A 16,651-nucleotide genomic window follows, 5' to 3' on the forward strand; every position below is an offset into this window, starting at 1 on the left:
TTTTTTTAAAATTTTCAAAAATATTTTTTTATTTAATTTTCTTAAATATTTTTTTATTTAATTTTCTAAAATATTTTTTCGGATGAATTTTCTGTCCAGCTCGATCCCAGTTGCCCCCGAACCCCCGTCTAGTCATAACGAATTCAAATAAGTGTACACTCCGCACTTCCAACTTATTTGATGTCTCATTATGATCACGTTGATCAATCAAGTTAACCCACTTATACTAAAAATGTACTTTTTTTTATTATTGTAATTTTTTAAATTATTGTACTTTTTTAAAATTATAGTACTTTTTAAAATTTTAATAGTATTATTAATGTTTCCCGTATATGTCTCGTAAATTAAATTCCATATATTGTGTGATTGTTAATTATTTAATTTTTATATAATTGTTATTAGTGATGTGGCTATTGATGTGGCTGGACTATTTATGATGTGGCTAGGCTATGGCTAGGCTATTTATGATGTGGCAGGAGGATTTTTAGTTTTGATGATGTGGCAGGAGGAGTTTGTGGCTAGGCTATGGCTGAGCTATTTCTATTGTGGATGGCCTAACAATTTGAGTCGAAAGTGGAAACCACAAGAAAGTTCGCATGTACGTACATTTCTTGTTTTTGTACACTTCAAAACCTACCCACAAATATGCAAAAATAGTAATGTGCAAGTGTAAACAGAAAATTAAAAATCAATTATACCGTATAGTAACGATGTGCCAAAATAAATAGAATACATAAAAGATGGCAAAAGTATTATCTGATAAAGAATTATCCAAAACGTTTCCAACGACACAACGCATTCCTGCTGTTTTGTATAAACGGCAAATGCCAGATAACTAGAACAAGATAACAGTTACTACTAAATTACACAATGAAGGGGCAATCTATACCCCTCTAGTATACATACAACATCACCATCTTGCATTTGAACCCAACCTATCTCGGGAACAAACACCGTGCCCAAAACTTTGAAAATTCACCTACAGTCCGACCCAGTGAGAGCGACCATTGGTGTTGTGCAACGGTGAAGCTGATGGAGCAGTCACAGACCACTCGTACCAGACCTGTCATCATTCCAACAAAACTATTATGCTAAAATCTGTTTTTAACTTAAACGTTACCCCGTAAGAGTTTAGATCATCATGCAGGCAGACCCTCCCATGATTTTATGTTTTTGTCAAACATGTTATTTAAATGATTTTTCATGACACAATAACAATAAATCGCTGGGTCTGGTTCTCTTATCATTAACAATAAATTTAATGATACTCTTTTGATATTTAAACAAATTTGAAAAATAAGAAATCATGGGAGAGGTTCTTGTATCAAAGATTACTAGGTTGAAATCAATAAAACATGGATCCAGCTGCTGAATAAACAGCTACAGAGAGAAAATTGAATACCTTGGTAGAACCACAACAGCGCCAGAAATGAACTTCTAAAGGAGTACCGGGTTTAACATATACTGGTGCCCTTAATGGAAAAAATATTGAGAACCTGTTTACATGCAAAAGAGTTTTCAGAATAAGGTTCAAGCTCATATTTAAAACAGAGATTATGAATAGCTCAATGAGCTGCCTCTCTTTCCTACTTGGGGAAAAGAGGAATATTGCTTCTAAAGTTTGCATCTGAATAGAATCATAGTATATGGTAATGATTGAACAAACATGAATTTGCAGTTAACAAGCTTTAAAAGGATGCTTCAATTGCCATACCAGCTAAACATGTTTGGGGTAGCTGTAGACGGTTCAATACCAAGATGTACATCTTTGTATAGTGTTGCATCGAAATAACCTGCAAATCCTGTAAGGAAATAAGAGAATAGAAGTTAAAGTAGGTCGGTACATGTCCAATATCCCCCCCCCCCCAAACAAAAAAAAACACATACCATGAATCAAGGTTGCACCAGTGTCTTCGGGAATATCAAACTGAAGCTTTTTGTAGCGCTGATTGTTTGGCTTATCTGAGTGTTCTGGGTGGGTGAATGTGAATACCTATTTGAGCAAATGAAGATGTGAGACACAAGATCCAATTTAAGTAAATAAATCAACTGAACAAACAACCGTATGCAGTAACTCACAGGTTGAGTATTTGCAAGCCTGGCGACACGGTGCAGCTTCACCACATATGGAGTTTCAAAGTGCACAAGATCTTTATGCGACTTGATCTGTACCATTGCAAACACAAACATAAGTAAGCAACTAAAAATCTAGGAAAGAGTTGGAACTATATAACTAAATAACAAAAAATAGAGAATCACAATGCAGGGGGTTTTACATCATTGTAAAGCTTGCAAGCAGTCACCGGTTGGATGTAACTTGTATACCTGTCAAATCACAGAAGATTAAGCAATTGGGGGTATATATAACAAAAGGGGGCTAGTGAGATCACCCTTAGTCAATCAAAGTATACTAACATAAGTACATGTGATTCCACAACAAAGGAAACAAAAATCTTGTTTAAGAAAGGACACCAAGAAAAACCCAACAGGTAAAGACTGAAATGTAATATGCACTTGCTCTTCCAAATAAACAAATAGGTCGGGTGAGTTCAGTCAACCTTGATACAATTTTAAGTTATGTTTCTTTACCATGGATTAAACTTCATCCAGGCAGTTTGTGTAACAGCCAATTTCATTCAAAAATAGGTGGGAAGGAAAGCATTATAAAACCTACGAGGATGGGATTGAAATTCCATCTTCCTTCAAAAACCTTTGGGCTCCATCAAGGCACTCAGGAGAGAGCTCATTGTCACCAAAAGATCCTAGCAACTCACTGACCTACATGATTAAAGAATTTTAGGTGTAATGATGAAGAATATAATCACATTAGAGCCTTCTTAACTGTAAGATCACAACAAGAATAATACCAATATGTCAGCTTTCTCAGGTGCATCCCAATCACGCATGTCACTGGATATAATGGTAACAGTTTGTTCCCAACCCTCTAGCTTGACCAAACTCTGTTTCAAGTGCATAAAGGTTCTATTTGCATCAATAACTTCGACATCAGTGACATAAGTAGACGTTAATACATTATTGGAAATCCTTTAGAATAGAAGAACATAGGATAAAGGAACTTATTGAACTGGATATTTCACCTCAAACTAGATATGCATTCTCTCAACCAATTGACAATATTTGTAAGACATTATCTATGTAAGATCTCTAAAAATCAGTTAAATTGTATCGTCTTTTTTATCTATATATCATGAAATTCTGTAACACAAACTGTTGGGTGCACATAACAACTGTGATGAAGACTGAAGAGGCAAGTCATAGAAGCTGGGAATCCTCCATTAATCAACCATCTTTAAACTTATTGATAAACAGATATCATTGCCAATTATAAGAGGGCACAAGTGAAAATTATGTTCAGAGTGAACATGTCCATACATTTGTGAGGTACAATATTAGTAGCAATATGTTACAGCATTTGGACAAGCCAAAAGATACAACTCACATGAAGGGTTACTACAGCATTTGGATTCTTTTCCACAGCATATACTTTCAATTTTCGCTCTGTTTCTTCAGCTGCCTGTGATAAAGCCAAAGAACAAAAATGCATTTTAAGTAAGATGTCAGCAAGCATAAAATCAACCTATTCTAGATCACACATTCTCTGGCAAAGGATCAGGAAATGACCTGCAGTGATGCTCGGACAAGAGGCCCTCGACCAGCACCCACAACCATCAACACCTACAACAAGGAGAAAAAGCATATCATTGCAAGGTCCATGGGATTGTCCAACTCATGTTGCACTAGTGAGTAGGTGTAATCTAGAGCGACTTTGGTATGATTACTAACATAAGGAATTAGAACTTACAGTGGTTACTCTAGAAGCATCTTCATCACGAACCCGGTCAACCAATGCTTTAGCAACTGCTCTTTGATACTGCAATGATACAATATATACCAACACTATTTAAGATGCCATAAGATCATGAAACACTATGTTTGAAAATATGATCTTAATTAATAGTGAGACGGACTATAAAGAGGTTACAAATTTATACTTAATACAAGTCATGTAATGGTTGAAAAGTGATGCTCAATACGACATGGCCATTCTTTCAAAAGATGGAAACCAAAATACTTTGCACATATGCATGACGATGCAACAGGAAGAGCATTATGGTTTTCTGACTATTTAGAGACAATATGATACATGAAAATGATGAGATGAAACTAGGCTTTTTTTTGGATGAGGAAATTGGCACCTAAGATCAATACTATTAACATGTTATGGTTGTGGAAATATTCATAAATCAATATCATACCTGGCTATATTTAACAGTGTCCTTTTCAAATATTTCATATGTCTGGGCCTCCAAATTATCCATGAGAGGCTGCAAAAGATAGTAATTTTTTTACTTTCGGTAACAAGCCACAAGATTTTTTTTTAAATCCCTAGTAGGAGAGAACAGTGTTGATACAGCAACTCACCTGTAAGGGTGATTGTAGATAATCTCTGTATCCAAGCTTGAATGCCACATTAAGGAAGTCAAACATAATGGATGATCATAACTATTGTATAAACACCATCTGAAAGTACAACAATGCAAGGGTGGTCTACCTCAAAGCGCTCCTGTTCGGGAAGAGGGTCCATTTTTTGATAAAGGAAAGCAACATAGTCTAAGTAAGCCTTCAAAGGGTGTCTCCAACCTCCTACTAAACAATAATTAAAAAACAGAAATGTAATTGAACTATTATAGTGCAAATGAACCAAATTAAAAAGATGGAAGTTTAAAACATCTTAAACAGCAGGATAAGTTTGTGGGTGTAGCTAATATCAGGCTCATAAGAACCTAGTTACCCAGCATGTTTTTTCTAGACATTCCATGGAAGCTGTAAGATGTAACTTAGTTCAGAATCTTTTACTCACCCTCATTTTGGGTATCAACATTTGATGCAGAAGTAGCCACAGGTATCTTGTGTACCGATTGGCCAGAAATCACTACCTATAAAGCATGCACAGGAAACATTTATTCACGGATTCATCATTTTAACTCAAGAGCTTACTAGTTAATACATATATAACTAGAATAGATTTGACACTTAAAAAGGGACCAGGCTGAACAGGGTGAATTATATGTTCAATCTCATAAATTAGTGAATCAATTGTCCAATAGTATTATAGAACTGAAAATCTAAATACTCTGTTACGAAATGACACACACAATCATGAAAAAGCAATAAAGAACATGATAATGGACTACCCTGATCGTCTCTACGAGACTAGGTCTGGAGCCCCTGCCAAGCCAGAGTCCCAGACACGTTTCACTAGAGAATTTCTAGTGAAAATATGGTGCACTCTACAATTACAAATAGGGTGGCTATTTATAAGCATGAAAAAACATCGCAAGCAGAATCTCAATGTGAGTTTATTGCCTCCAAGCCCATGGCTTTAATTCTAATCTATATCAAACTCCACAACACAGCATACTCAATATAATCAATATCACAAAAAACTGCGCATCCAGTCATCCACAATAAAGCTCAATGTGCACCAGAACAAGTTAGAAGCATAATATAAGGATAATGTAATATGATGCATAACTGTACCTGAACTGAGTGATCGAAAAATGCAGTTATTAATCTCTGGTGACGCTTTGATAGACAAGGATACCCCTTCGCATTGGTTAGAAAAGACTGCCAAGATAACAGTTTAGTTAATGAAAAAATCCATACAAGCAAGTCATATGAAAAGATACAGCAGAATGTGTGGTCTTCTATAGTGGTGAACTAGTAAAAGCTAATGCGAATGCATCAAATTGACGAACACGTTAACTGTGGTAAACAGGAAAATGTACCAGATTTAGATTCTAATGATAGATGATCCTTTTAGACTTGTACAACGCCAAACGTTTTAAGTACATGAACAAATAGTCCAGTTTGTCTTTATAATGCTCAAGAAGTCTATGATATATAAAGTACAGATCTAGGGGTGTGATTGTTTTCAGGGTCTTTCTATGTTTGGTATAGGATATGCTAGCAGAAAATTTCAGTTGACACCACAGAAAAGTCATTCCTGTCATGGAACATAATTTACTGTCCAGTGACTACTATAGAATTATGAATCATGACCCTTGGTACTCAATAGGTTGGAAAAAATGAAAAGGGATTTACCAGTTTAACAGATACTGGCAGTTCCTCTTTTAATGATGTTACATATGTTATCAAAGGAAATACCTCTATGTGTTTTTTTCAAATTTTCAATGAATTGGCTTGCAACATATAGCACTAGTGGCCAAAAGTATAACAACCTTCATGCAATTAAGCTATAAATGTAATACTGGGATCCAATGAGTTAATTACATTTGTATTAATTATGGCAGCCCTTACGGGCTCTCCAAACCATCGTGCAACTGATGAAGCAGAAGGTACTGAGGACCTAAAAACATAATTGAAAAACCTTGTCAGGTATAACTAACATAATGGCAAACTTTAACCCAAAAAATACCAAGACCATTTAAACTTACAAAATATCAAGTGCAACTGAGAGCTGGCTGTGATGTTCGCACAGAAGCCGAAAGGAATTCCACAGTTCCCATGAATCAACATCCCCTTCACCCTGCAGAGGAGAAAAGGGACAACATGAGAGTAAAGCATATATTGGTACATTTGGCAATACTAGAAATGATTAAAAATCAAGTCTGAAGCAATTAATGCACTGAAAGTTCATAATCAAAGTTCATAATTAATGCATAAATTAATAGAAAAATTGTCAATTGTCATAAGAAGTCAGTTTATGCCCACGTGGAGTACAATGAATGATTTAGAGACTCAAACCCATGCACTGAAAGTAAAGAGTACCTAACTGGAAGCCCTAGCAAATGAACATGTAAAATGGCACCAAAGAGCATCTACTCACCATGTACTCTGGGTTCCCAGCCTCAATGCCATCCTCAGGCTTCACCATTGGAATCCTAAGCCACAACTTTAATTCGGAAATAAATAATAAGAGTAAAGGGAAATGACATCAACACAAACACAAGTAATATTTTCTAGTGTTAGAACTTAAGTCAAAAAGAACATATGTAAATGTGAATAACTATTCACAGTATACCTGCATACCACCTAAGTTCTGTAAAATCTGATTCAAACATCTCGCATAATTAGCACACGGAGATCCCTTAGGTGTAGGCAGAATACAAGCCTGCAAAACAAACGATACAGCTGCTCAAGCAACAAGTCTATCTGATTACAATTACAAGCATTAAAATCAAGCATGGAGCATTTTGAAAAACAATTGAAAAGCCTCAAGACTTCTTTTATGATGACTATGCAGGAGAGAAGAGGATATCATCATGATCTTTCATAAGAATGGTAATCATTTTCATAGACCACATAATCAAATCCAACATATCATGATTCACCTGCAAAGATAGATGAGAAGCCCAAGCTATTTCTTGCTTCAATGTAATCTCGGAATCCTGGCGAAGTGTTTCATCTTCAGAGTCCAAGTCAATCCAGGAGCTAATTTTGCCTAGAGAGAAGAGAACATATTCAACAAAATTAAGGCAATTCATTTATAATATAGTGGACAAGATAGATATTAGGCAGTGGAAGGAAATATATGATTCAGCTCAACCACACAATAGCAGATATAAAAGCAACAGAAAATTAAAGTAAAAGCAATACAGGAATGAAGAACAAACCAACAACATGACTGCTCCACTGTGAAGGACTTAGGACCAAGTCTGACCCAGCAAATGGCAGAGCAGATGATCTTCTAGCATCAATGTCCACTAGGCTAGGCCTATATTTAGGATCCATCTGCATCATGGAATATGAAAATAAGAGCAGGTTCCTCGAATGGAACTTTTGGAGCTTTGTTCTGCTGGTTAGCACCAAGTGTATATCAATCATGGACAATGTTAAAAAACCAAAAAATTATAGATTGATTAAAACAAACTATCATCATATAGCTTATTCTTTTACTTTCTGCAGACTTCGTTAAGGCTCAAAGTTAAAGTAAACACTGAATAAGGAGGATTCATTATGTTATTGTGAACATATAATAATGACTCTCAGGGAAGGAAACAGCAACAGCCTATTTTTAATTTATATAAGTGGTGTGTAGTTGGCAACCTCAAGAGAAGCTACAGCTTCTCAAAAATGAGGTAATCAACATAATGATCTAGGTGAGCCTACTGACCATTCAAACAGACTAACAGCCATTTGGCTGATGTATGACTGGCTAATTGGCCACCGTGAACATAGTACGCACAAAAACAAGAAAACATAACTTCCTAGAAGCTCTTTTGTTTTAAGAAGATAAAATGAAACAGCCATAAACTCAATATGATGTTGCAAGGGCTCTTGGCATCACTTATAACAACCTTCTTTCAGATCAATCAAACACATCTAAATGAGTAAATGCATGAGTGAAAGCAAGATAAAATAAGTTCGAAATTCTTCAATATGATATTAATTTGAAAATGCACTAATAGAACTTAAACAGAACATTCGGCAATTTTCAATGTAATAACAATAAAAGTGAACTGAGAGGGAGAGGTTTAAGCTTGTGAATTCAAAACTGCGAAAGCGAAGAGTAATGAACTAATTAAGCATACAGCAACAAGGACCAGAACATAGCAACAACAGATAAAGCAGTGGAGAATTAGCTTACGAGAGTAGCAAGGACGAAATCGAAGCCGCCATGAACGTTGTAGGAGAGGAGATTGGGCATGTCATCGTCGAACTCCGTCTCGATGCCGCAGTAGCGAGATTCACTCTTGTCGCCGCCATATCTCTCTCCGAGCGGCATTTTCTCTCTCTAGAATTGGGGTTTGGAGAGTGGTGTGGCGGAAGGGCTGGGTTTAAAGAGGGTTTTGACTTTTGAGGTTTGAAAGTGGCTGGGTTAGGGTTTTATATCCGCTTTGTCAAATACGAGTAGAGTCGTATATGTCATTTTCGGTCACTTCTTTTTCATTTTTTTATAGCTATTGGATAAATATGATGATGGAGAAATTTTTGTTGGAATTTGAATTTGAATTTGAATTTGAATTTGAATACATGAAGCTTCAGCTGAGTTATTTTAAAAAATAATACAGTATGTATAATTTTTAGTTTTCATATTTTGTTAGTAAAATCGAAACGATCGTCAACACATGAAAATTAATTGGGGGTGTCATGATCAATAATAGTACTCCATTCTTTTGAGATATATGATGACAGAAATACATCAATAATAGTAACTTATTGTGGTGATATAATCAGATTCGTTTTACATATAAATTTAATTTTGAGATAACTTTATGATAAATCAATAGTTTGGGGATTTGTAGATGATAAAAAAAACTAAGATTGATTAATCGATCGATTCAGTTGTTAGGCCATTAGCAATGGGACGCCCTAAGGCGCGTCCTATGGCGCGCCACGTCATCAGTTTTATCCTCATATCTCTCACCTGCAATAGGGCGTCCTAAGGCGCGCACTATGAATTTTCATTTTATTTGAAAATTTAAATAACACACAAAATTGAGAAAAAACTTCATTTCATTTATAGAAATTAATACATTACAATACGAATTAAAAAAAATACGCAAACTCAACGACGGCGGTTACGGGCCCACACTTCTTCAATCATGTCGTTCATGAGCTGAACATGGTCTTGTTGGTTGCGCATTGAGACCTGGCTAGCTAGAACCTCATTGAAGCCCGGCGGTAATCCTCTAGCGGGGGGCTCGGTAGCCGTGCTGGACGAGCTAGATGCACCGTCATCATCGTTCCAGTCGGTGATGCTCCCACCCTCATGCTCGACTCTCATGTTGTGCATGATTATGCACGCGTACATGACATCGGCAATGACTTTCTTGAACCAGAGACGAGCCGGCCCTTTCACAATTGCCCACCGTGCTTGGAGCACACCAAATGCCCGCTCGACATCCTTCCGCGCCGACTCTTGCTTTTGGGCAAATAAAGCCCTCTTCTCACCAATTGGGCAGCTGATCGTCTTCAGAAAAACAGGCCACCTAGGGTATATGCCATCGGCCAAGTAGTACCCCATGTGGTGTTGGCGCATGTTGGTAGTGAACTCGATGGCCGGGCCGTTGCCATTGCATTGCTCGGTGAAGAGGGTGGATGAGTTGAGGACGTTAATGTCGTTGTTCGACCCGGCTACGCCGAAGTAAGCATGCCAGATCCAGAGCCGATGGTCAGCGACGGCTTCGAGGATCATCGTCGGGCAATTAAACGAAAATACTTCAAATTTTGAAATATGGATTAGCAATAAAAACCCATAGATATTGAGAAATAATTGCTTTGTATATAAGCCATATTTTATCACTACCCTAAGCCATATTTCCCAAAGTTTCAATGTTAAGAGAGGAATAAAGTTCCTTCCCACAAAAAGAGAAAAGCTTGCCAACAATTTTTTTGGGACAAACTAAATCATTAAAAAATATAATTTTTATTGGACGGAAAAAGTATATATTATTCACATTGTATTTGTTCTTTACATTGGAGTTTTAAATGAACAAATGAGTCTAAGTCTTCTACATCATATGGTGAAAGCGATTGATATATCATAAAAAAGTATCTCACCCAAAATCCTTATATAAGAAAAATGACGAGTGAATGAAAATGAACTATCCAAATGAAAGGCATTTATGTCCAAAGTCGCTTATATGTTTGACTTGAACAAATTGTCGGAATAGTCATAAAGTTTGGTCAAATTACGATGAGTTTCACAACATTTAAACAAGCCAACAAAAATTTATTCACAAATATCCCATGTCAGTTTTGTTAATGAAATTAAATCTGATATGCCATTTGGAAAATCACAAATGGACCAATTGCAATTGGTGAATAATGTGTTTTACTTATTGCATTATTTAGTTTAAAAAATATATATAGTAAATAATTACACGTAGAAACTATTTTATTCAATAATTGGTAATAAGTTTAAGTTTCATATTTATTTTAAAAAGATTTTGAAACTTCTAAGACAAAAATTATACTTCACTATAATAGTAGTAACATTTCAAAAAAGTAAATAAATATTAAAGTTGTATTTATAAAATAAGAAACATCTTTTTAGTACATCAACTATCTCAAATGAGCAAATTTGGTCCGTAACATTTCATAATATCTTTTGAGGTTCATTAACTATAAGTTAATATCAATTCAACTACTTTTTTGTTATTTTCAATATTTTCATAACCAAAGTACCCTTAAGGCCATGAAAGGCAATTCAATCTATTTATTCATCCACTTTTTTCTTTCTTCAAATTTATTTGGGATTAAGTTTAATAGATCTTATACTATTATTATTAATATATACCATACCCTATTTGAGTACTATGATATTACTTTCTAGTGCTAATTAATATTTCTATATGGTTACATTCTCAATTATTTAGATAAAAATAAGATAAATATTTTATTTTAATGAATCTCGTAATTTTATTAAACTGAAAAATTAAGTTAGCATAATATATAATATATACTACATTGAAATAAAAATTTAATTAAGTAGAAAAAATGTGAATCACGAATAGTCAAGGGAATAGATATGAGAACTATGAACAATTTTCATGATGTTGTAAATGGTCTAATAATAATATTAAGACGCGACATTGTGGTATTAAAAACTTAATAGCAACTATTAATTTTTTATTTAATTACACAATTATATATTTAAATGAATCATATATTCAACTAAGAATGTCATTGTCTTTTATATTATATTGATATTGATTACTGATAATTCAACTAATTTTTTTAGACTACAATTACTATATAAGAGTAGATAAAATAAAACTACGCTCTTTGAATTATTTAATATTCTGTGTATGTTAATAAATTTTAATTTATTTATAATCATCAATTTTGTATTGCACTTAAAAATAACATATTCTATGTATAGCTTTAAGATTTGAAAAATTAATATTCCATCTAATAAATTGAACTACTTTTATATACAAATATTGTATAAGTATAATGTTTATATATATTTATATCTAAGTTATTTCATTTTTAATATTAAATATAGTACAATGATTTAAAATATTACAAATAAGTAAAAATAAATGTAAATAATTAATAGTAATAAAATATTAATATAATTAAGATATTTTTATTTTGAAATTAAAATTAGAGGGAAGGTACATCAAACATCTCAAATTATATACTTTTGTCATGAAAATATTGAAAATAGTAAAAAAAGTAGTTGAATTAACATTAACTTAACTTGATGAATTTTAAAATATATTATGAAATGTTACGGATTAAATTTGCTAAAAAAAATGGACCAATTTCAAGGTATTTTTTGTAACGATTTAGTTGCAGGGAGAATCTAATCTAATTATATAAACCTGTGCCGCCGCTTATCCTTATTCATTCAATGTAATCTCTTTCTTTCTCTGCAAAGATGTCTTCTGAAGAATCCATGAACCCGGCGGCCGAAGAGAAGAAGCCTTCAAAGAAGGAGCTCGCAAAGCTGGAGCGCCAGCGTAAACGCCAAGAAGCCGCCGCCGCGTCTGCCACAGCGGCCGCGGCCAGCCTCTCCATTTCAGCCGACGATCCATTGGCGGCTAGCTACGGCGAAATCCCCCTCAACGACCTGCAATCCAAGGAGCTCTCCTCCTCACTGTGGACTCCGGTCAAGGATTTGACCTGCGAGCTCAAGGAAACGTCTGTGCTCATCCAAGGCCACGCGCAGGCCATTCGCGCCGTGGGGAAGAAGATGGCCTTTTTAGTCGTCAGGGAGGAGTGCTTCACCGTCCAATGCGTGCTAACTGTGGCGCCGGATTTGGTCAGCCCGCAGATGGTCAAATTCGCCACTGGCCTCAGCCGGGAGAGCATTGTTGACATTGAAGGGATCGTCTCCGTGCCGTCTCAGCCCATTACCGGCGCCTCTCAGCAGGTATGCTTGCAAATTTCACGGAAAAATGTCTAATTCATTGTAATGTAGTAATCAGTGTTGTCAAAATGTCGTTCGGGTCGCTCGGGTCGCTCGGGTCGCCGGGTCGAGACCATCACCGCCCCAACATGGGTGGGTTGATCGAGATACAGGGTCGCCGCTGGGTCGAGTGGGTCGCCTGGGTCGAGTGAGTCGCCTGGGTCGCCCTAAACACATGCTATCTCTGATTTCTCAAATCTCTCACGTGTTTTCTGACTCTCTCAATCACAATTCTCTATATATATGCATGCACCACATCAAACTTTTCAAACCTACTTTCTACACTTTAGAATTCGGCCTCTTCACTCCTAAACAAATAAACAATTCAAAGATCTTTTGCTGCCACCGTTCATATATTCCTTTGTTTGATATTTTCAGACAATGGTTTCAATTATTTATTGTGTTATGACTTATGAATTGTTTTGATATTTTGATCATTTCTATTTTCCATTTTATCTCTATTCGCATGAATTGCGTCTACATTTATATTATTTGATATATTATAAACATTAGAGCAATATATTTATTTTATTTAATATTAAAAGGCAAAAAAATTAACCTAGCTTTGTGGGTCTCTCGACCCGGTCGACTCGTCGACCCGCGACCCGAATTTTCACCTCATCGACCCGGTGCGCCCCTCGACCCTAACAACACTGGTAGTAATTCATTTCTCGATTTATTGAAACAAGTTGAATTGATTTTATCCTAGCTGAGGTTAGGATGACAACTCGATATGGATTGGATTGGATTGGACTGGATGTCTTTATTAGGGTTTTGTTAAGTACTGTTTGATTAGTTGAGTTTTTTTTTTGTCAGCTGCTTACTACGTTGTTTAAATTGTTTAGGTGGAAATTCAAGTGAGGAAGCTTTATTGTGTTAACAAGGCAGTCCCTATACTGCCTATTAATATTGAAGACTCAGCTAGAAGCGAGGCTGAAATTGAAAAGGCTTTGCAGGTATCGACTCCGTTGAGATACAATTAAAGCATAAAGACATCATGTCTTGTTCTTTTGCTCGAAAACTTATGCCAAAAGTTTGGCATTCTAAATACAGGCGGGCGAGCAACTTGTTCGTGTAAATCAAGACACTCGACTGAATTACAGGGTCCTTGACTTGCGCACTCCTGCAAATCAAGGAATATTTACAGTCCAGTGTCAAGTTGAGGAGGTAAGTAGCATTTGACTACTACATGATCCCTATGCATTATGCAGTCTTCGAGATATTGATAATCTTTTAGTTTTGTTCTCTTGTTCATATTCTTTTTGTTGGCATTTGAATTTATTCAGTTTTGCTGCTCATGTTTTCAGTCTTTGTATGTACCAGTTGCCAATCGTCAGTTGAATATGCTGACAAATGTTGTTGCTTTATTGTGCAGATATTTAGACAATATTTGTTATCTAATGGTTTTCGTGGGATCCACACACCTAAACTGATTGCGGGTTCTAGTGAAGGTGGCGCTGCTGTCTTCAGATTAGATTACAAAGGAACACCTGCATGCTTGGCACAATCACCTCAGCTTCATAAACAGATGGCCATCTGTGGCGGTTTTAACCGTGTGTTTGAGATTGGTGCAGTATACAGAGCAGAGGATTCTTTTACTCATCGACATCTGTGTGAGTTCGTTGGTCTTGATGTTGAAATGAGGATTAAGAAGCACTATTCAGAGGTATGTATTAATTGTGAATGCTTTGGTGGATTTGCTTTTTATAGACCATTCACCTAAGACTTATCACGCAGGTGATGGACATTGTCGATGGCTTATTTGTGAAAATGTTCGACACCTTGAATGAGAAATGTGCTAAAGAACTTGAAGCAATCAACAAGCAATACCCATTTGAAAAGCTGAAGGTTGGCTATTTATATTTCTCTCTGTTTGAGAGTAAACACTACTTGTCACTTTTTTTGAGAAGGCTCATTATCAAACTTTAATTTGCAGTATCTACGAAAGACCTTACGACTTACATTTGAAGAGGGAGTACACATGCTGAAGGTAAGATGTCAAATGGAAATTATTCTTCACTGGAATCTATGGTGATTTACTTTAGGGGATGTTTATTGACTATTAATATACAAGTTGGACTGTCACCTTTACTTTAGTACTCCTAGTATTTTGTCTCCTTTACTTTGACGGAGTAACCAATGATCTGAAAAAAATTAAGCTGCTTCTCAGTCCAGCAAAGTAAGAAATGGGAAATTAAATTGGAAAATTTATAACATGATATATTCAAGTAGAAGCTACAGTGCAAAGATGTAGTATGATATATAAGAGCACAATACATATGGATAATATTAGTCACAAATTTTCAACTGGATGACTTCTACTGCTGCAGGAGGCTGGCATAGAAGTTGATCCTTTTGGAGACCTCAACACAGAGACAGAGAGGAAGCTTGGTCAACTTGTCCTTGAGAAGTAAGCTGCTTGCTGTTATTTTACCTCATTTATTTTCTCAAATGTATTTTATGCATTTTATTGACGTTTCAATTTTAGGTATGGAACTGAGTTCTACATACTTCATCGCTATCCTCTGGCAGTTCGACCATTCTATACCATGCCATGCCATGATAATTCCAAGTACAGCAACTCGTTTGATGTCTTCATTAGAGGTAAGTGTAGGGAATGTTAGCTTTCATGAATTCCGAGAAGAATAAAATGCGAAGAAATGCTTCTCTTCAGTTTTAAAAAATTGTCTCTTTTTAGCTGGGAAGCACTCCATACCACTTATAATTTGACTGTATCATACTTGGATGGAAAATATGTGAAAATTCATTTAAGTTTTTAAACTTCAAATAAATGAAAAGCAATAGAGTCACATTTCTCCTCCCCCCATAGTGGAAATTATGTGATAATTCATTTAATTTTTCAAACCTCAGATTAATAAAAAAGCTACGCAGCCAGATTTCTCCTCCCTTCATTGTGGAATCGAAACATTCATTGGTATACTTGGATCTGTTACGTAAGCCATTTTTCTTGATTTTATTCGTAGGTGAGGAAATCATATCTGGAGCTCAGCGTATTCACGTGCCTGAGTTTTTGACAGAGCGTGCACAAGCATGTGGGATTGATGTCAGCACTATATCGACATACATTGATGCCTTCAGGTTCATAATTGATTTCCAACTCCTTGTATACCTTTTTTTGTAGACATTTAGGAACCAATAGTGGTTTGCTTGAGATTTCAATTGAGGCATACTTCTTGATCTACTTGATTAGTGTTACCACTATTATGGTTCGTGCTTATCTCATCCTTTTCAGGCAGAGCTATACAGTATGCACTATGCACAGCAACCTTCAATTATTTTCAAATTATGTGTGTTGAAATCAAGTCGGTTAGATTGTTTATCATGTTTCATGTATAACTCATGGTGGATTTGGAGTAGGGTTAGAGCGTGTGGTGATGCTTTTCTGTGCACTCAACAACATTCGGAAAACATCACTTTTCCCCCGTGATCCACAGAGAATCACGCCTTGATTGCCTCATTTCCATGTTGCCATTCCGCCGGCAATTCTATCGAAAAAGATAGAAAATTGAGTAGTTGATTGATCTTTGTTCTTTTGTGGTAGAAACAATTACACTTCAGTTTGTTCTCTTATTTTTGTATATCCAAATGTGATACAGTACATGACACAAGCGATGTTAATAGTTGTGGTTTTTAATTTAGAATGGAAGATGTTTCATCTAGAAAAAGGCTTGATTTTCTCCAAGTGTTTATAAATGCCAGGTGTAACTCGAGAAACTAAATCTT

At 35.7% G+C, this 16,651-nt stretch overlaps 2 protein-coding genes across 4 annotated transcripts; one reads left to right on the forward strand and one right to left on the reverse strand.

Moving 5' to 3' along the window:
• Window positions 1-711: 711 nt before the first annotated feature.
• LOC121769996 (protein arginine N-methyltransferase 1.5-like) lies at window positions 712-8,849 on the reverse strand. 2 transcript variants are annotated; one of them, XM_042166787.1, is made up of 23 exons: window positions 8,633-8,849; window positions 7,659-7,776; window positions 7,377-7,486; window positions 7,067-7,156; window positions 6,872-6,937; window positions 6,480-6,571; window positions 6,316-6,391; window positions 5,563-5,649; window positions 4,883-4,958; window positions 4,574-4,665; window positions 4,444-4,479; window positions 4,278-4,346; window positions 3,824-3,892; window positions 3,643-3,696; window positions 3,461-3,535; window positions 2,868-2,960; window positions 2,675-2,778; window positions 2,277-2,325; window positions 2,080-2,166; window positions 1,888-1,993; window positions 1,715-1,802; window positions 1,403-1,496; window positions 712-1,063 (listed from the first exon to the last, which is right to left on the reverse strand). In XM_042166787.1, the coding sequence occupies exons 1-23, from the start codon at window positions 8,768-8,770 to the stop codon at window positions 980-982; spliced, it is 1,953 nt and encodes a 650-aa protein (XP_042022721.1). In that variant the 5' UTR covers window positions 8,771-8,849; the 3' UTR covers window positions 712-979. The 2 variants fall into 2 exon arrangements, with proteins under 2 accessions (XP_042022721.1, XP_042022720.1); XM_042166786.1 differs by having other exon boundaries at window positions 4,574-4,668.
• A 3,504-nt stretch (window positions 8,850-12,353) lies between these two features.
• On the forward strand, window positions 12,354-16,587 carry LOC121772610 (aspartate--tRNA ligase 2, cytoplasmic-like). 2 transcript variants are annotated; one of them, XM_042169782.1, is made up of 10 exons: window positions 12,354-12,871; window positions 13,753-13,863; window positions 13,961-14,074; window positions 14,283-14,573; window positions 14,645-14,755; window positions 14,844-14,897; window positions 15,238-15,317; window positions 15,396-15,511; window positions 15,892-16,006; window positions 16,161-16,587. In XM_042169782.1, exons 1-10 carry the CDS (start codon window positions 12,377-12,379, stop codon window positions 16,222-16,224), a joined length of 1,551 nt encoding a protein of 516 aa, XP_042025716.1. In that variant the 5' UTR covers window positions 12,354-12,376; the 3' UTR covers window positions 16,225-16,587. The 2 variants fall into 2 exon arrangements, with proteins under 2 accessions (XP_042025716.1, XP_042025715.1); XM_042169781.1 differs by having other exon boundaries at window positions 16,286-16,587.
• The last annotated feature ends 64 nt before the right edge of the window (window positions 16,588-16,651 follow it).

This window comes from Salvia splendens, chromosome 16, assembly GCF_004379255.2.
Source record: "Salvia splendens isolate huo1 chromosome 16, SspV2, whole genome shotgun sequence".
Classification (NCBI taxonomy): Eukaryota; Viridiplantae; Streptophyta; class Magnoliopsida; order Lamiales; family Lamiaceae; genus Salvia; species Salvia splendens.